The sequence below is a fragment of the Myotis davidii genome, unplaced genomic scaffold, assembly GCF_000327345.1.
Source record: "Myotis davidii unplaced genomic scaffold, ASM32734v1 scaffold309, whole genome shotgun sequence".
Taxonomy (NCBI): Eukaryota; Metazoa; Chordata; class Mammalia; order Chiroptera; family Vespertilionidae; genus Myotis; species Myotis davidii.
The window spans coordinates 1,432,929-1,453,895 of record NW_006383013.1 but is presented as its reverse complement, the minus strand read 5'-3'; the positions used below and the strand labels follow the sequence as shown (position 1 = coordinate 1,453,895).

General features: G+C 39.0%; 1 protein-coding gene across 1 annotated transcript in view; it reads left to right on the top strand.

Moving 5' to 3' along the window:
* Positions 1-20,967, top strand: part of TMED10 (transmembrane p24 trafficking protein 10) — a 33,100-nt gene that overhangs the window by 724 nt on the left and 11,409 nt on the right. Inside the window, 1 exon segment of the mRNA XM_006779651.2 lies at positions 15,831-15,942. Coding sequence (XP_006779714.1) covers positions 15,831-15,942 — 112 coding nt within the window.

The following is a 20,967-nucleotide window of genomic DNA, read 5'->3' as shown; positions in this document are numbered from 1 at the left end:
CGAGGCCTTGGCCTTGGCGGATGTGGTGACAGCCGAGCCGGGGCGACCCCCACTTCGGTCGTTGGCGGGGCCCGTGTCCGTTTTGGTCTTTGGTTCCTTGAACTGCAACTCGATTCTCCAGAGAAGCCTTTAGATGTTGGGTTCTTGCGGGGATCGACACAAAGACACACTGCGCCCTGCAGAGCCCGCTCGATAGTGGAGGTAGAATTAGGTATCACCCTTGTAAGGAAGATGATGGAGGCATTGGCACTTCCCGGGAATAATGAAACCGGGTGTTTAGTGAGCGTTAGCTGTGTCCGATCTTGTGCTTTTACGTGCATCTCCGTGTGGTCCGGACGCTCCTCTGAAGCGAGTGCATTAGCGTCATTTCCCACCTAACGACACCGAGGCCCGGAGAGGATGCCGGGGCTGGAACTGATTCTTGGTTTGGAAGTGACGGGAAGGGAAGGTGCTGGAATTTTGTTCTCGCCTTGCTTTTTATTTGTCATTCCTGTAATTGACGACAGTTTAGTCGGTTAAAACTGAGACCGTCCATCCGATGGTCTCGGCTTGCAGGGCTGTCCTTCCTGGCTCCCCAGAGTCTGGCCCGGCCAGGCTTTTTGTGAATTTCGGCCCTACTCTCTCCAGTGGTGACAGCTCCCGCCACAGCGCTGGTTGGGTCCCGTTTTGTCATTAGGGTGACCGGAGTGTGATCTTTGAAACGCTCATGTAATTTGGTATTAAGATTGATTGCGTTTGAGGTCATTTTATTCACTCACAATAAGCACGTGGTTTTATTTTTGTTTTTAACAGAATGGGTCTTAGACGGAATAGTAAGAAACATTTTTACTTTTTTAAAATTTTTTTATTGATTTAGTTATTACATATGTGTCCTTATCCCCACGTTACCCCCATCTCCCCCCCACTCCTCCGCTCACCCCCCTGTTGTCTGTGTCCATTGGTTAAGCCTATATGCTTGCATTTAAGTCCTTTGGTTGATCTCTCCTCCTTACCCCCACCCTCCCCTCATTTTTACTTTTTAATGGCACTTAGGTATAAGAGGACCATAGTTTCTGTGTAAGGTATTGGAACCCAGTCGTGGTAATAGAGAGAGAAACTGTTTTCAGGGCTACTGCTCAGTGACCCATCCTTTTATTAGTCTCCGCAGGTACCAAACTAATGTCTAGCCAAGAAAGCCATGATGGCGTAACATGTTGGGGGTCATGCTTCTGGCTCTTCAACCGATGCTGTGCCTAGAATCAAAGGATTTGAACGGTGAAGGAGACTTCCCTCTCATTTGCAGTGCTGCCCCATCTGACTTGTAATTATGTCTTAAAATCCTTCAGCAGCTTACGCGTGCTCATCTGATAAAGTTTCAATTTTCCAACATGCCCTATAGTGACTTCATGATCTGTTCCTGAAGCTTTATATACTTGGTCACTCAATACTTTGCATTTTACATATGAGGCACCCTGAACAGTATCCTAAGCTCACTTATTTTCATCTTACATTGTAACCACTTACGTTTATACCTTGTCTTCCTTATTAGACTGTTAGTATCCCAAGGGCAGGAATTATTTTCATGTTGGTATATTTCAGAATGTCAAGATACTGCCTTGCTTCCAGTAAGCACTTAATAAATATAAGAAGCATGGTGCAGCATGGCCTTATGGGAATTATATCTATGTCCAAAGCTGCTGAAGGAACGTCAACAGTAGGAGTCTGTATATCTATATGCTAGCACTTTGCCATTATTCAGTTTATCTCCCCATGCCTGCTCTGTTCTCTTGCTTCTCATCACTCCTGGGGTCCTAAACCGAGTTGTCAAGTAGGTAACATAAATGCATGAACTAAGCCAGGCATAAGAAAAAGGACAGCAGTGATGATAATTGGGGGATAATTGGGAGTATTGGAAACTTAATTTGGAGTGGTCAGTACTCATTTCTTGATATGGGCCTTGTTGCCATATCTGATTATTCAAAGTCAGAAATTCAAGCCTCTGATTTTTAAATATCACCATTTAATTCAAATTGGTGCATTATTTGTTTTCAGTTTTATGGAGAAGAGCACAGTCAGTTGACCATATACCCAATAACCAGATTCACCAATCAATAGGATCTTGCCACACTTTTTTCATTGTAATTGCTTCCCCATTCTCATTTTATGCTGAATTATTTAAAAATAAATCCGAGATATCATGGATTTCAGTCCTGCATACTGCTGCATGAATTTCTTAAAGCTATGAACAAAATCACAATGTTATGCAGCTATAATCACACCTCACAAGATTTTTTAAAATATATTTTTATTGATTTCAGAGAGGAAGGGAGAGGAAAAGAGAGATGGAAACATCAATGATGAGAAAGAATCATTGATCAGCTGCCTCCTGTACGCTTCCTACTGGGATTGAGCTGGAAACCCAGGCATGTGCCCTGACTGGGGATAGAACTGTGTGACCTGCTGGTTCATAGGTTGGCGCTCAGCCGGTGAACCACACTGGCTGGGCAGATGTGGACATTTTGGGTGGTGTGGGAGGGCAGGGGATGCCATTTTTCTGCCTACTGAGATGGTAGTGCCCTGAAGCCTCCATTATAAAGCTTCCCATTAATTTTTCTCTTATGAGTCCATTGATGACTTGTATGAATTTATTGTTTCATTAAAGTTACGAAATTATTTTCTAATTCTGTTATTCCTTCCATATTTATTGGCTGGAATTATTCTTAAAGAATTTAAGACCACTTGGTTAGCCAAAACTTTATAATTCATATAGGAAAGGTAGGAAAAATAGACTTCATTTTTTTTCTTTTTTTTAATCCTCATCCAAAGATATTTCTTTTTTAGAGAGGATAGAAGGGAGGGGGGAGAGAGAGAAACATTGATGTGAGAGAGACACATCAATTGGTTGCCTTCTGCTTGCCCCTGCCTGCCCTCCCCACCCCCCCACCACCACCAGGCCTGGGGATCGAACCTGCAACTGAGGTACATGCCCTTGGCTGGGAATTGAACCCGAGATCTTTCAGTACACTGGCTGGTGCTCTAACCATTGAGCAACGGGCCAGGGCAGAATTCAGTTCTTTTAATTGACATTTTTCACAGTAAGGCATTCTTGCCCTTGTCATTTCCAGTGTAGTCCAGAGGGTTAACTGGTATTCTGAAATTATTTTTTGTTGTTTGTTTCAGTTTTTAGAGTCATTGGTTTAGTCAGTTGCATTCGTTATGTCTCTGGCTCCCTTATCCTTTTGACACAATCCCTGGCATAAGGTTTTGATAGCTTCACTGTTTTGTGGGACAGTAAGGTGTCCTAGGCGCATCTTTTGTATGTCCAACCCCTGATCTGGAGGCAGCTTTTCCTCCAAGGAGTTCTGGTTCCTTTTTGTGAGGAGTGGTATTTTAGAGACCACAAGCTGGGTATTATTTTTAAAATTTTAATATACTATATAGGCCACAGAATACATTTGTGGGTTTGACCCAGCTCTTTGTCACAGTTTGCCACCTTTTTCATAGTATCTGTTCGCTCAGTTGTGCTTTCTCTTAAATTTTGACCACTTGTGGACCAGCCTCTGCCTCAGTGATTCTCTCTGTGCATCATTCAACTTCTGAAATGCAGCCCTGAACGTAAAAATCTGATTGGTTCGGCTCCTTTTATGCCAGGCCACAGTCTGGGTCTTCTCTTTGGTCATATGTCCATCTCTGGTTCAAGCAGCAGGAGTTTGGGTTGAGGTTAGGAGAACTGAAGACTTTGTGTAGTGCAAAACCTGGTCAACTGGGATTGGCATTTAGCTGTTGCTCTGAACGAAGCAGTCTCTCTTAGAAGAATATAGTGCCTTGATTGAGCTGTCTAATTCACTTTCTTCCTGTCAAAGAGCACCTTAATGTCCAATAAATACATCAGTGTTATCATATGTCACTCTATGTTGTACTGTGTGTTTACCCATCTCCTCATAGAGTCTATGACATAGACTAAAAGCTCCTTGAGCAGAGACTAACTATCTCATTCATCATTGAAATGCTTGTGTCTAATACAGTGCCTGGCATATATTAGGGCTTCAGTGTAAGGGATAAATGAACATAAATGAATTGTCACTATCCTAGCCTCATATCTGATCTTTCCTTCTCCCTTTCGCTTCACTTCCTCCTCCCACTCCCAACTCTAGTCATACTGAAAACCTTACAGTTATTTGAATACAATGTTCTCTTAATTGGACCAGTCTTTGTCCATACTCCTCTCCTGTTTGCTTCCATTACATCTTGTTTGGTAAGGCACTTTTCATGTAGTATGGTGTGTACTTTGTGAACTCCTTAATGTCTTATTCATCTTTGAGTCCTTAGTTTAATATATTATATATGCATTATTGTACAACTAAGTTAAATATCTTAGTGTTACTGAGGAGCTATGTGGTACATTGGAAAGAGACTGGACCTGGAGTCAGACAGTTCGGGTTTAAATCCCAGCAGTTCACCACTTTACAGGGTGCATGGTCTTGGGGGAATTACTTAACCCTTTCCTTGGGCCCTTATCTATAAGATGGGGATGATAGATCTCAAAGAATTGATAGAAGGACTTATTGAGATGTGTTCTTTATTGCACAGGGCTCATTATGGTAGGCCATAGATGTTAGTACTCTTCTCTCTTGAATGATAATTGACTTGCTAATCTGACTTCCGAGTCATATATCATTGTAGCGACCAGTTAAAGAGTATTTTAATGGGAGGAATTCTGAGTATTTTGTTTGGGATTCTTCCATTCACTCAGTAAATATTTAATATTTAGTATATTCCAGACCTAGCTGGGGATATGGAAGTGAACATCGAACAAGGTCCTTGAACTCTGGTGGAGAACAGAGAAAAAACAACTTAACAAATACACATAATAGGTAGTGATTAAGTACTATACTGAAAAAATCAAGTGATAGAGCTAGGGAATGAATGATGGCATAAAGAGTATTTTTGTGTGGTCAGAATCTCATCTCTTTTGATTTTGAATTGGAAATCACATTTCATTAAGACTAGATGATACCATCATAGTTTAATAGGCTCCGGTACCATTTATTATTTAGGGTGCTTGTTAATAGTGGAAAATGGAGGATGAATTAATTTTAGGGGATGAGATGAGTTGTTGTCTAAGGGTGATTTATATTTTGGAAATAAATTACAGAAAGAGAAAAGGCAACTGTGAGGAGTTGTCATAATCATCACCAGAAAGGAAAGAAAAGCCCAGTGGTAATAATTTAAGTCATTTATACTTGTTCAGCCTCTTCCAAATAATCTAATTGGTCTACATTTTTTTATTGTCATTTTTCAAGAGAGAAAATTAACAATTCACTTTGCTAAATGAGATTTTTAAGTTTGGATATTTACTCAATTATGGTCCCTATCTTTCCTAACCAGCTTATAGATGAGAAAGCTAAATAGATCATTTGAAGAGTTCAGCCTTGAGTTACAGGCCTATCACAATTTAAGCCTAAAAATTATCAAGAAGCTTCTTGGCAGTTGAGAAACCATTGGCTTAATAAGCCCCTGTCCCTCTGCTAAAATCTCTATGAAAAGATAAAAGACGTTTGTGTGTGCGCATGCACTATAATTTTGAGATGATTTTATTTGGAACAGTTATATTTCAGCTTATTACTATCGGTGTCTATACTGAGGGCTGATCTTTTTCTGTTGGGACAGCTATGTCTCTTTCAACGTTATATTTGCTGTGACTGTTGTCCAATGGGTTAGAAACAGGTCAATAAATAGGTGGTTTAGTACAGAAGGGTGATTGGTACATTAGCATTCAATAGTATTAAAATCTAGTTTCTTTCCATACTGTATCCAAAATGTCTAGTTTTAAATTAAAACCTGACTGTGTTTTCTTCTCCATAAAAACTACATGGTATGATACATCATTTAAATCTCACCTATTCAGTGAACAGTTAGTTATCCACAATCATATCTGGTTTGAACCAATCTAGAGAAAGGGAGCTGCTTAGAATTTGAAATTGTATGCCATATCTTTTTTTATGACATCTGAACACTGAATCCAGTTTCTAGGGAAATGGAATAGATTTATAGAGGTAATCTAGTGGGGTGCGGTGTCTTCTATGCTGTTTCTTGTGTGAATTGCTGACTGGTGGTTGATCCTGAGCCATTGCCCCCATACGCTTACGCAACCTAGCAGCTTGGACAGTAGAGCCCTCTGTAAAATGAGCCAGCTGGCCACAAACCAGAATTTGGGCTCCCAAACAAATCTCTGACTTGAGGGAGGTTGATGTCATCTGCTTTATCCTGTGCTGGACCTCATTGTTCTACATAACGTGTGGGAAGTCAAGGGACTAGTTGTTAAGAAAGAACAAGGCTTTGTTTGTGCCTAAAAGGGACACACTGGAGGTTTTTACCGTAAATAACTTTGGAACAGTATGAAAAAAAACATTTGATCTGGCTTCACCCACGCAGTAGTATTGTTAGGGCAGTAACGGGTTTTTCCTTCTCCCTTCCTCTTTCTCCCTTCTTCTCTTCCCCCAACTGCCCCTCCCCCTGGAGCAAATGCTGATAGAAGCAGGAAGAGACCATCTATCCATAATCATACCAGTGCCTGGAAATTTTCCATTTCTAGTTTTCAACACTTCGACAAGCCTCCTTACGCAATACTTTTTTTTCCTAATATATATATTTTTTTATTTCAGAGAGGAAGGTAGAGGGAGAGATAGAAACATCATTGATGAGAGATAATCATTGATCAGCTGCCTTCTGCATGCCCCCTACTGGGGATGGAGCCCACAACCCAGGCATATGTGCCCTTGACCGGAATCAAACCCGTGACCCTTCAGTCCGCAGGCTGACACTCTATCCACTGAGCCAAGCCGGCTAGGGCGAGCAATACTTCTTTGCTGTGCTATGCCATCACTAACTTGTGTTGGAAATTTTGAAGAATTTAGTGTTGCTAAATGCTGTTTGTGGCCTAAGTTTGACTTTGTTCTGGGTGAGTTCTAGACGTGATTCTTTGATTTCAGGGACTCAGACGTGGAGTTGGTATTTGCTCTTGTTAAAAGATCAGGATAAATTCATTTTATGTCATTAAATATAGCTTCTAGGCCAGTGATGGCGAACCTATGACACGCGTGTCAGAGGTGACACGCAAACTCATTTTTTGGTTGATTTTTCTTTGTTAAATGGCATTTAAATATATAAAATAAATATCAAAAATATAAGTCTTTGTTTTACTATGGTTGCAAATATCAAAAAATTTCTATATGTGACACGGCACCAGAGTTAAGTTAGGGTTTTTCAAAATGCTGACACGCCGAGCTCAAAAGGTTCTCCATCACTGTTCTAGGCTGTTAGAGTTGTCCATATTCCTCATGTTAGAGAACAGTGGTAACTTGTGGTAGTCTTTTGAAGGTATTTCCCATACTATTTTTTTAGTCCAAGAGGACAGCATATTCAATGATTGGTAGTTCTTTCTGCTTTTTTTTAAAAAATATATTTTATTGATTTTTTACAGAGAGAAAGGGAGAGAGATGGAGAGTTAGAAACATCGATGAGAGAGAAACATCAATCAGCTGCCTCCTGCACATCTCCTACTGGGGATGTGCCCGCAACCCAGGTACATGCCCTTGACCGGAATCGAACCTGGGACCTTTCAGTCCGCAGGCTGACGCTCTATCCACTGAGCCAAACCGGTTTCGGCCTTTCTGCTTTTTTTATATTTAAGAGTAAATGTAGAGTGTAGACCAGGGGTGGGCAAACTTTTTGACTCGAGGGCCACAATGGGTTCTTAAACTGGACCAGAGGGCCGGAACAAAAGCATGGATGGAGTGTTTGTGTGAACTAATATAAATTCAAAGTAAACATCATTACATAAAAGGGTACAGTCTTTTTGTTTTTTTAGTTTCATTCATTTCAAACGGGCCGAATCCGGCCCGCGGGCCGTAGTTTGCCCACGGCTGGTGTAGACCCACAACCTCTGATCATTATATATGCACACACCATCCTCTCTTCCCTCCCCAGGTAGTTTATTACACATCAGGTTAAAAAATACGTGCAGGAAATGCTGGAGTCATCTTGTATTTCTTGCTATCCCTGGTAGCTAAAGGTTTTGTTGAATACCTGCTCTGTTAGGCATTTTCGTACCTCTTCAGGTTCTAAATCTTGCTGCTACTTCCTTAAGAGTTTACCTGTCTGTCTTTTTCTGTTTTCATGCAATACCCATTTGGGACCTAACCATCCCGGGATTTAGTCAATGTAGCAAACTTCATTTACTTTGCCATCCATTAGCACTGTTAGGTTGGAACTGTGGTTGGTGTTCTAAATGTTTGTGGAGTTCTTAGTTATCTCTAACAATTACAATAATTCAAATAATGACAATGATAACATTATTGAGTGCTTGCCATGTGCCAGACACTGTTCCAGGGACTTTGTGTTAAATTTAATCCTCACAATAGCCTCATGAAGGTCATACTGTTGTCCTTATTTTACATACGAGGCACCGAGAGGTTAAGGAACGTACCCAAGGCCTCACAGCTAGTAAGTGGCACAATTCTTATTTGAACACAGACCTGAGGTCTAACTCTAGAATCTTTAATCTAACTGCTATGCTTTACTGTCTCAAAGAGAGAAAAGGGTAGGTATCTGTTTCAGTTCATTTTTATTCCATGTATAGAGCTCTACAAGGGACTTGCTGATTCTAAATTCCAGAGTTTGTCATTAAGGAGCTACAAAGTTGACGGTTTTCCTTAAAATAATATGTACACATTTTATATTCAGTATTATACTACAGACTGATCATAAACCTGATGGAGTACAGGTAGGAGCCTATTTGAAGGAGATTACACCATCAGATTTTCACCAACTACAGCAAAGCCACAAACTGATTGACCTCTGCTGCTATGGTAGCACTCCAGGAAAAAAGGTTTAAAAAACAAAACAAAAAAACACTACCATAGTCTTGGACTGGTACGATATGAAGCTGATACAACAAATGAAAATATTGTGTGACCTATACTAGCAAGAAGACACGTACTTGCCACCTCCTCCATGGATCATATGTCATTTTTCCAGGAGTAGGTTTAGACTTGTTCAAATTAACTATTTGTAATATACCTCATAAAAAATATGTGAAAATGTTTGCTTGCTTGGCTCTGAGTAGACTAAGAATTTCTTGAGACTCTGGAGATATGTGTGTATATATGTGTGTTCTTAACTTTATTCTTTTGGATAGTATACAATTTTTTTAAAATAAACTTTTAATTTTAGGACAGTTTTAGATTTACAGAAAAACAGTGCAGATGGTACAGTTCCCATATACCCCACATTCAGTTTCCCCTATTAACATATTACATTGGTATGTACATTTGTCACACCGAGTGAACCAGTATTGACACATTATTATTATCTAAAGTCCATACTTTATTCTTATTTCCTTAATTGTGCCTATTGTCATTTTTTTCTGTTCCAAGATCCTATCCTGGATATATTACATTTAGTTGTATCTCTTTGGACTCCTCTAGATTATGACAGTTTCTCAGAATTTTCTTGTTTGTGACTATCTTGTGAGTTTTGAGGTGTATTAGTCAAGTAGTTTATAGGATGCCCCTCTGTTGGGATTATGGCTCTGGGAGAGGAAGATTACAGAGGTAAAATGTCATTTTCATCACATCACATCACATCAAGGGAACTGGCCATCAACGTGATTTATCACCTGGCTGAGGTTGTGTTTGTCAGGTTTCTCCATTGTCAGATCACTTCTTTCCCTTTTCCATACTGTGCTCTTTGCAGGGAAGTCACTATGGGCAGTGGGGAGTTATTCTTAACTTCCTTGAGGGTGCTGTTTCTACATAAATTATTTCAGAGTCTCCTGCATAGGAGATCTGTCTCTTCTCCCTTGTTTGTTTGTTTGTTTGTTTGTTTAATTTATAATAGTGTAGATTCATGGATATTTATTTTATACTTTGGATTATAATCCAAATGCTACTTTTTTGTTGCTCAGATTATTTCATTTTAAAGAAAATACATTTTTATTGATTTCAGAGAGGAAGGGAGAGGGAGAGAGAGATAGAAACATCAGTGATGAGAGAGAATCAGTGATTGGCTGCCTCCTGCACGTCCCACAGTAGGAATTGAGCTTGCAGCCTAGGCATGTGTCCTGACCGGGAATCAAAAGGTGACCTCCTGGTTTATAATCTATGTTCAACCACTGAGCCATGCTGGCTGGGCACTCAAATTATTTCAGCTTTGGCGATTGGGAGTGCTTTTATGTGGCTCCTGCATCCCATTGACATATCTCCATTCTTGTTTTTCTGTTTTATTTTGTTTTTGAGCACTTCCTTACTTTTTGGCACCAGAAGTTCCAGGCTCATCTTGTATTTTTCCTGCCTCAGTCTCAGGATCAGCCATTTCTCCAAGGAGACCTGGTTCTTTTTATTGAAGAATGTCATTAGGACATGAGATCTGTGATGAGAGAGATATTTTTAAGACATCTTTTCCTGGCACTTTTTTTTTTTTTTTTTAAACAGACTTTTAAACAGACTGGTAACAGCGAGTGGCCAAAAGTAGTCTCAGCTTTCTTGCAACTTTAGAGAAAGACTGTGAATTCTATGAGCTGCAAGAGGAGGTAGAATAGGGAGAGAAGTGCTGAAGGACAGAGAAGCAGAGTACAGGAGCATTCATCTAGTTCCTTCAGGTCCCTTCTCTACATTAGGTCAGGCAGATCATACGGAAGGTCACTAAACGCTCCCATTGGAACTGTAGAAAGGCCATGGTTGAAAATGGAGAGTCTATTGGTCACAGTCCTTCTGCAAGAACCTTCCTGATAAGTTGTTCTTGCTGTTTAGTTCCAGGAAAATTATCTCTGAAGATAAATTTGTGAGATTTCATTAGAAAATAAATTATATGTAACCCAACTTCTGTTTCTCTTAATCTTTTAATCTTGGCTTCCAGAAAACTTGAGTCAAATTCATAGTGCAGATTTCTTTTGCTCAGTTCAGGTTCTTGATGGTGCCTATTTGTTTTCTTCTTCCAGGAGAACTCTATTCTTTTTTTATTCCTAATTGCTTTATTTGCCTAGTGTTTGGGCCTAAGCTACTTTAAAATCCTTTCGAAGTAAGCAGGTATTTATTATCTTGACTGTTTGGTAAAGGAATAGGAGCAGGCTTCAGAAGCAGGACCTGCTCAAGAACCTGTTTTCCAGCCACTCCCTAGAATGATCCAAGAAAATTTAGTTCTAAATGAATTTATATTCCCAGTGGCCTGTATTCTTACATACTTGACAGTTTCAGTGTGAGAATATTCACATATTCTTGACATCAGCTACTCTGCACATACAATTAACAGCTTTTCCAGTACTTTTTAAGTTGTGACCTTTGGTTTGCTTTTCTCCAGAAGGTGTTATCTGGAAACAAATCTTTATTACTTCCTATCCTTTGATGTTATATGGGCAAATTTTATAGCTTGATATTACCCTTGTTTAATTAAGAACTTTACAATATGTATTATACATGTTTTTATTGTTAAAAGTGAAGAAAGGAATCCTTTAAGGGATTGCTGTTATGGTAGATGAAAGTGGCAGTTATTTAACACAACCAAGATGGTTCTCTAGTAAAATTTAAGAAGAAGAAGAAAAAAGTAAAGTCTAAATTCTTGAGAAACCAGGTGATTTTTTTAAGGTGATCTATAATTAGAACATCTTAATTAAAGGAAATTTAAAACCATCATTTTGGCCTAATAGACTTTGCCAGTTCTGGCTAGCCATTTAGCTTGGCCCAGTTTTCTATTCCCTAATTTTAGCTACCTGCTGATTTATGTAATTATGTTGGGGTCATGTGATTTTTTTTTTTTTACCCTTAAGATCAGTGACTGGGCTCCTAAAATAGCTGCACAGTTATGAACTACATAGAAAATAGATTGATTTTCAGAAAAATTTTAGGATCTGTTAGAGCCTAACCTGAAAGTTAAGTTGTCAAGTTGTCTGCATGGATTTCCAAATTTCTAGACAAATACCCTCATATATAGTTCTGTCAACTCAATATCATAAGGAATATAGAAATGTGGAGGCGCCAAGAGAATTGTGATCATTATCACACACTATTCTGGGAGGTAAATTTCATGTTGAAGAAGGTACATGCAGTGATGGGTCCTTTGTCTTCAGCCTCTTATAAAGTATTTGAGTTTTTGCCCTATAATGAACTTTTAATACATTTTCAGATATTATAGAAAGAAACAACAAAGCAAGATGTTCTACCATGATTATAGTTCCTCAGTACAAAGTAGAGGAAATTTTAACAGTTTTTATCGCTCCAAGTACCAGTTGTATCAGAGCCTTTCAGAAAAACATGACAGACTTCTTGATTCGTTTTGCAAGTTACTCAATAAAGGATTTTTGCCAATACCTTAAGAGTGTTTTGACCTGCATCTAGATTCTTGTATCATCTATAGAGTTTCCTTAAATTAATAACTTTTTTAAAGAACCCTTTTAATATCGTAGGAGAATACAAAGAGATCATAAGCTATTATTCTAGGACATAAGATAGCAAATGTGTGCCAGATCTTGTAAGCCCAATTAAGTTGGGTTGTTTGTTGTAGGCCAGTGACCTAGCCTCTTTCACTGCCTGACTGAAGATGATGACTTCTGTGATGACTGTTCAGCACTTATACCCTTGATGTTTAGTTCTTGCTGTCCTCTACTGGTTTCATTTACATTTAAACATTTCTTGCAGCCTGTAATCCTTTCCTTTTTCCCTTAAGAACTAAGCTAGTACATTGAGCAAATTTAGAAACTTATTTTTATCCAGGTGTGCCTTGGAGAAGTTCTACATTTTCTGTAACTTTATACATAGAAGCCAAATCCAAATTCGAGTTTTTAGATCAGCTTCGAATGTGAAAATCTGTTATTCCTAGAGTCTGTCTTTTTGAGCTTCCTCTTTACTTTTAGGAATTGTCATTGTGCTTTTGGGGCTGGAAAGTGGGGAAGTGTGAATATCTGATGGATGAATAGATTCTGAAGAAAGGAAGAGTGGCACCACACAGATGACTACACATCACTGGGATTTTACTCATTCCCAGACCTGTTTGCCCTACAATCTGTGTATCCCAGGTTCTAAAGTAGTTCTTTATTAAGACTTTTCTTTTAGTTGAGGTCTTTTGGAATCTTTAGGGCTATGTATTCGCTTGCAGATTATCTATTAGTTATTGCTGACATCAAGGACTTTACCTTGTGGTTGCCTGCTAATCTCTAAGGAGGAGAATACAGACTGAAAAGTGCTGTGTCCCACTCAAGAAGACTCATAGGTTCTCTGACATGCACTGACCCAAATAATTCATCAGATTCTGTTAGTCTTTCTTGGCATCTTTGCATACCACTTATTTCAGACATTCCTTTTGTGGGGATGCAACATGGAATGTGAAAAGAACATGGATTTTAGACTGCTTCAAATGCACATACACAATTTATTAACTCTGTGATATGGATAAGTTACTAAGTTTCCTCATCAGAAAAATGAGGATAATAAGACTGGCTTTTATGGGGTGATTGTGAGGATTAAAGAATATGTATAAAAAGTTTATAGCATAATTCCTTTATCCCCTTAGCCTTCATAACCATTCAGTTGCAGAACTCCAAGCCTAAATCACTTAATACTTTTCTCTGCTTTTGCATCCTGGCTGCTAGAAAGCTATGGTCCACGATCTCAGCTGAGGCCTTAGTGTTGTCCCCCAGTTCTTTTATGTAATTTTAGTCAATTTTCTTCCTGTCCTATGCGAAGATCAGAAATTGGTGGATCAGAAGAACTCGGTCCTATTGACATCTTTTGTTTGGCACTTAGTAAGTGCTCAATAAGCACCACTTACTGGTATTATGATGATACCATGTTTTGTTTTGTTTTTATTTCCTGGACCCCAGGCATTCATATTTGCTGTCTCTTGTATCCTGAATGCCTTTTCCCCAATTCTTCCCTAGATTGCAACTCATCCTTGAAGTGAAGACTCAGCTCATGTGTCATCTCTTTCATGATACACTCCCTGACCCTCCATAATCCCGGGGCATCTGTGCATATTTCTAGTAATGCACTTTTCACAATGTAGTGGTCTCCTCTCTTTTTTTAAAAATATATTTTATTGATTTTTTTACAGAGAGGAAGGGAGAGAGATAGTTAGAAACATCGATGAGATAGAAACATCAATCGGCTGCCTCCTGCATACCCCCCACTGGGGATGTGCCCGCAACCCAGGTACATGCCCTTGACCGGAATCGAACCTGGGACCTTTCAGTCCGCAGGCCGACGCTCTATCCACTGAGCCAAACCGGTTTCGGCATGGTCTCCTCTCTTATTCCTCTCCTCATTTAGATTCTTAAGCCCTTTAAAGATAGGAGCTATCTTACACATCCTTGTATCCCCAGTGACCAATGCGGATTGAGGGATCTTAAATGCTTGACCGTTATGAATGATCAGCATCATTCATGGCAGAAGATACTTGATTACTATTACTGCTGTTATTTTTAGGGAATTTGTTTTTATTATTTTTTTAAAATATATTTTATTGATTTTTTACAGAGAAGAAGGGAGAGGGATAGAGAGTTAGAAGCATCGATGAGAGAGAAACATCGATCAGCTGCCTCCTGCACACACACCCCCACCCCTTACTGGGGATGTGCCCGCAACCAAGGTACATGCCCTTGACCGAACTCGAACCTGGGATCCTTCAGTCCGCAGGCTGATGCTCTATCCACAGCCAAATTGGTTAGGGCTATTTTTAGGGAATTTAGAAGATGTCATAAAACCTTTTTAATTAACCTATCATTTAAAATTTGTCTTAACTGTGATAACTATTCTTTAGTTATTACGTTTTTCCCCAAAAAACGAAATAACTTTGTTTCTGACTATAAGTGATATGTGCCTTTGTAGAAAATTGAGAGAAAACTGAAAGTATAAAGAAAACTCACTACTCAGAAATAACTAGTGAAGTGCTTTAAATAGATAGGCTTATATGTGTGCTACTCAGTTTTTAAATTTAAAATCTCACTTATAAATGAACCTTGTTTTAAAAACAGCGTTAGAATATCCAGTTTAATATAATGAAGCCACTACTTTTGTGTTGCACATTGCAAGTAGCTTCTGCCTTAGATAACGAAATTGCCTTCTGCTGAGACAGCCATATGCTCTAGAAGAGAAGCCTGAGATCCAACCTGTCATGTCACCATGTAATTCCCTTCTTTACAAGCCATTCTCTAGGAACGGAGCAGTTTAAGTTTGGAGACCTAAAGCTAACAACCTATAAGAAAGGCGTTATCGTTTGTGGAAGCCGAGATGCCTTCTTCAGGAGAACTTTTTGTTTATCCCCAGGCTTCTTTCCCATCCCAGGCAGCCACTGACAAATTAGCATGGCATTTGGAGGAACACAGCTACCAGATTTCCTTTTCTGTGCATGCCTTCTTTTCCTTCTCTCCTTATATCAGAGATCCCATCCCACTCCCCACCTCTCAACCCTATCAAGAATTACTTTACAGGAGAGATGTGTTCTTATGTATCTTTATCCTTTTTGTAGTATATTTTTTTGGTAATCGCCCACTTCCATGTTTGTGACATATCCCTTTCTGGGAAATACTGTTCTACATTCTATAAAGTGAACCTTTGCTACTAAATCCAATTTATATCTCAACTGTCATTCTATAGTGCCAACAGACTTTAACCTACAGTGTGGATAGGCTGCTTGAATGAATGAAATTTGTTGTATTTGGGCTTCATCCTCTCATCCTATTCCTGTCTTTGGGAATAGTTGGGACATGGTCATCATTATGTTTCTTTCTATTTCTCCAGTTTCTATCAGTTTCCTTCCTGAGAGTTTTTTGCTGCCTGCTCTTACTTACTTTTTTATTTTAGATCACAGATTCTGCTGGCCATATTCTGTACTCCAAGGAGGATGCAACCAAGGGGAAATTTGCCTTTACTACTGAAGATTATGACATGTTTGAAGTGTGTTTTGAGAGCAAGGGTAAGTAATCAGAGTGTTTGTCCCTGAATTAAGTATCTTCTTTCAAGTAAGAAAGAGCATGAACTTTCTCTCTTAGGCCAGAAGGAAGAGGAAATGAAAACTACACTTGCTGGGGTGCACACACATATAAGTTAAAGTATCATTCTTCATGTGCAGAATGATTTTTTTAAATCATTTTTTAAATGCTGTGATACACTGGGCTTGAATGAAAAGAGTTTAATTTGGTATAGATGCTAGAAAACATAGTGAGTCATCACTTAATGTTGTGGGTTTTTTAAAATATATTTTTATTGATTTCAGAGAGGAAGGGAGAGGGAGAGAGAGAGAGAAATATCAATGATGATAGAGAACCATTGATAGGCTGCCTCCTGCACGCCCCCTACTGGAGATCAAGCTCACAACCCCAAGCATGTGCCCTGGACTGGAATCAAACCCAGGACCCTTCAGTCCGCAGGCCAACACTCTACCCACTGAGCCAAATCAGCTAGGACTAATGTTGTTGATAGGTTCTGCAACTTTAAATGAAACGACATATAATGAAACCAGATTTACTATGGGCTAATTGATATAAACAAGAGTTACGATCCTATGGCATCTCATCAATATTATCACAAAGTAACATTAATGGAATGTTATTCAGTATTCTTCAAAGTCCAAAGCAGTTTTGGTCTTCAGAGCACTTGTTATTTTCTAGTCCTAATATCTTGCTATGGAATCTTCTGTGCATCTCAAGACCAAGATCCCATAGTAACCTTTAAGCTGATTACCCAATGCTTTCTGATTATCAGTGGTGGGTGAAAAGGCAGATTCCCCTTTACTTCCTATTCTTCCACTCTTAAGGACACTAGATTCTAAAAGCTGTTTGTATTTATACTTGTTATATTATTTGGGACCCTTTTGGGCTACAAGATACAGAAAACATAACTCAAACTGGCGTAAAGAGAAAGAAGAGGCCCAGCTGGCATGGCTCAGTGGTTGAGTACCGACCTGTGAACCAGGAGGTCACGGTTTGATTCCTGGTCAGGGCACATGCCCGGGTTGCGGGCTCAATCCCCAGTATAGGGCATGCAGGAGGCAGCCGATCAATGGTTCTCTCTCATCTATGATGTTTCTATCTCTCTCACCCTCTCCCTTCCTCTCTGAAATCAATAAAAATATATATATTTTTAAAAAGAGAAAGAAGAGGAAGACCATTTGACTCTCTGAACTGGGAAGTCTTAATGGTGGTGCTGACCTCAGGCTAGACTGGATATTGGGGTTTTAACAGGATTGTTGGAGCTCTACCTTTCCTTTCCTCCATTTGACTTTATTCTCAGGCTTTCTCTGTGTATGGTAGCAAAAGGACTTCTGGCAGTTTCACATTTATAGAATGTTCAGAGTATCTGATCCTAGCAGAAAAGCAAGCACCTTGGCCAACGGCTCTAGTAGAGTCCTAGGAATAGCAGATCAACTTGGTGCTTTTGACAGTGAACCAAGAATTGACTCCTTTGATCTAAAATGGGTCAAGTGCGCCTAAAGGTAAGGGTGTTTGCCTGAAGTAAATGGAATAATAGATTAATAGAAAATTCAATACTTTAATAGCGATTTCATGATTGATAGCCTTTTCCCTGCCCCCCACCCCTATCAGTTCCAAGATGTCTCAACAATAGTCGAGATATGTCGACATGGTTGTGCTACTCTTACCTCAAAACTAAGATGTCATGAACTGTCAAACTAGTTCCCCTCTCTCATCAGTATTACCACCGTCCTTCCAGTTACTTGAGCTCATATTTTTGAAATTATTTTTGTCTTTTCCAGCCTGTCATCAAGTTATGCTGATACTTCTTTCAAAATTTCTTCTGTATCTGTCACCACACAAATCTGAACTCCAATCTTTTAAATCATGAATTATGTCATTAGCCTTGTAACTAATACCCCTGTTTTTAATATATCCAAATACTGGTACCAGATTTTTCTCCTAAAACATATCTTTCATTATGATAGTCCTTTTTCAAAAGCTTTCCCTTTTCTTTTTCTTTTTTTGGTAAAGAATTGTAAATTTATTAGATCATCTGGAAACCAGATGGGCTGAGCCCCAAAGTGGCACCTCCCTTTTTGGTAGTAGCAATAATATTCCTGATCTGTAGAATGAAACCTGAATCATACAATTTTTGAGCTGGACCGGACTTTAGGTATCATGGTATTTAATAGTCCTTATACCAGTGGTTCTCAACCTTGACTGCACATTAGAATCACCTGGGAATCTTTTAAAAATCCTGATTTCTGGGCCTCATCCTCTGGAAATTCTGTTTCTTTGTTACTAATGTTGTGGCCTCACCCCATAATGTGCAGCCAAGGTTGAGAACCACTGCCTTATACTCTCACTCCAGCCTTATCTTCCACTACTCATCAGACCCCCAGCCAGTCTGGTTTGCTTTGCCCTCTAAACATGTCACATTTACTCATTTACTAGAATGCTCTTTTCTCATTTAAACATGAGTTTAACTTTAGTTCTTTTAGAGTACTTTCCTCAACAGTCTAGCCTTCTTAATTTCTCAGTCAGTTGATTCATTTAAGTACTGTTCTAGGTGTTAGGGATATAGCAATGAATAAAACGGAAGTCTCTCCTCTCTTGGACATTACATTTTCATGGGAGCAGACAATAAAAATAAAGTCAGGTGGTAATGAGGTCTTTGGAGAAAAAACACTTTGAGACGCTGAGCATCTCTCAGAAATAGCAAAGAGGTTAATGTGCCTTCTTCTAATAATACATCACTTACTAGTAATGTAGACATTTGAAGATATATATGTAAAATTTAAGTATTTAATATATACAGGGTGCCCCCAAAAATCTATGCACACTTTGAATGATTGTGAAATCAGTGTTTAACATACAGTTCATTTTCAAAATTTAAAAGAATCTACAGAAATAAGTTTTTTTTGTCAATGCCTGTTTTCAAACTGATGACCGTTCTACAGTCCAGGCACTGCTGATAACATGAAGCAATGGAATCGCAAACATCAAGCATCATTTTGTTTGGTATATGTGTGTCCTCAATTCATCGACTGTTACTGGCTCTGTACCATAAACTTTTATCTTTTATGTGTCCCAATTAAAAAAAGCTTAATGGCACTTTAGGATAAATTTTCTTTGTTCAAAGCTTAGTCTGGCTTCACCCATTATTTTAAATCAATCAAACCCAGAAAGGAGTGAAAATTAAGTTATCAGCTGTTAAAGCATGTACACATTTATTGGGACATTCTATATATCTATACAGATATGTGTCTCATGTACATAAGCTTGTTTAAAAAGTTTAAAATTAACCCTAACCCTAAACCTAGCCATTAACCTATTCTAATTCTAACCCTAAACGTTACCCTAATCCTAACACTAAACCTACCCATAACCCTAAATATATCTTTGTTCTGAATTTCTTTCTTATATGCTGCTGATGGTGTGCATGCAGATGCCTGGGAACTAATTTTTAAAATATATGATATATGCATGCACACACACAGACACATAATAAGCACTCAATTTCTAGTTTACAAGTGTTCTCTGTTTATTCTGATATGGAGAACTTGTAGTCTTGGGAACACTTTTTAAAAGGTTGGTTTTTTTCCAGGAAAATATAGAGAGAAATAAATGAGTCTTTTTACAATGGAGACCCTTTATGGTCTTGATATCACGCAGTGGTTCTCAACCTTCCTAATGCCGCGACCCTTTAATACAGTTCTCATGTTGTGGTGACCCCCAACCATAAAATTATTTTCATTCCTACTTCATAACTGTAATTTTGCTACTGTTATGAATCGTAATGTAAATATCTGATATGCAGGATGTATTTTCAGGGGTCGCAACCCACAGGTTGAGAACCGCTGATGGGAATTAGGTTGGCTGTTTTGTGCAAGAGATTGTGTAGTCTGGACTCAGACCAGCCTGAGTGGCTTTGTGGTTTCACTTGTGTTTCAATAATGCTAATGCTGTGCTGTGGCAAAGGAAAGTGGGAAGAGTCTTAGGAAGAGAATATCTTGATCATTTGGACCAGGTAGGACTATGAGCTGCTTGGAATGTATTTTCAGTTAAATGAGAAAGGAGAAGCAGAAAGGAGAAGCAAAAATTTGCATGCATCTCTGTGGGCAGTGCTGAAATCAGGATTACACATTGGAGTCGGGAGAAGAGGCTTCTCTGGATGCAGCTTTTTGTTGTTTTGTTTTGGAGACTTACTGGCTGAAATGCTTAGAAGACATCGGTGGCTTGTTATCATTTCCCAATCCTATCTGTTCAGTCTTATTTCTATTGCTTTTAAATTGATGTTTCTAGTCTATCCAAAAGAACTTCTTTACTGTCATTTAAACATGCCCTACTTATTTCAATATCTGAGCCTTTGCCCATGCTTGTCTTCTGCCTAGAATACTTTGTCCTGCCTTCAAGTGCTCCCTCTTCAGTGAGGTCCATCTACAACTAATCTCTTCCCTCCTCTAACCTTTGCTCCATAACTGGGATTAACTGAACCAGTTTGGGTTTTTTCCTCTTAAAATTTCATACTGGTTTGCATTTTCACTGTAACTATTACTCATGTTCATGTGTTAGATCCCCATCGAATTATTGGAAGGCAAAGACTGTAGTCTCAGGACAGTTGTGGCAACCAGTGAGCTCTCAATGAGTAATTATTGCATTGACTTCAGCCTGTTTCAGAAAATCTCCAGTGCCTCTCAGGCTGCAGAAGGTACAGTACCATTCTCTGTGGCTTTTGGTCTCAGGAGTCCCAATGCTTATGTGGCCCTGTTTCCCCAAAGTCCTAATTTCAGGTAGGCAGTTTTTATTTTATAAATAATCAGGTGAAGTCCAGGGGATTGAATTCCAAAGGACTGAGCAATTTTCTGGGGCTGATGAAGTCTCCATTTCTCTTACTTGATGATATAAGAGTAGAATTCCTTTTTGATCAAGCTGAGTCAGATTACCTTTTAAATATGAGCATGGTTCTGTTGGCCTTACTATACCAGATAGACATTTCTCTTTTTAAGAAGCATCCTGCGATGCTT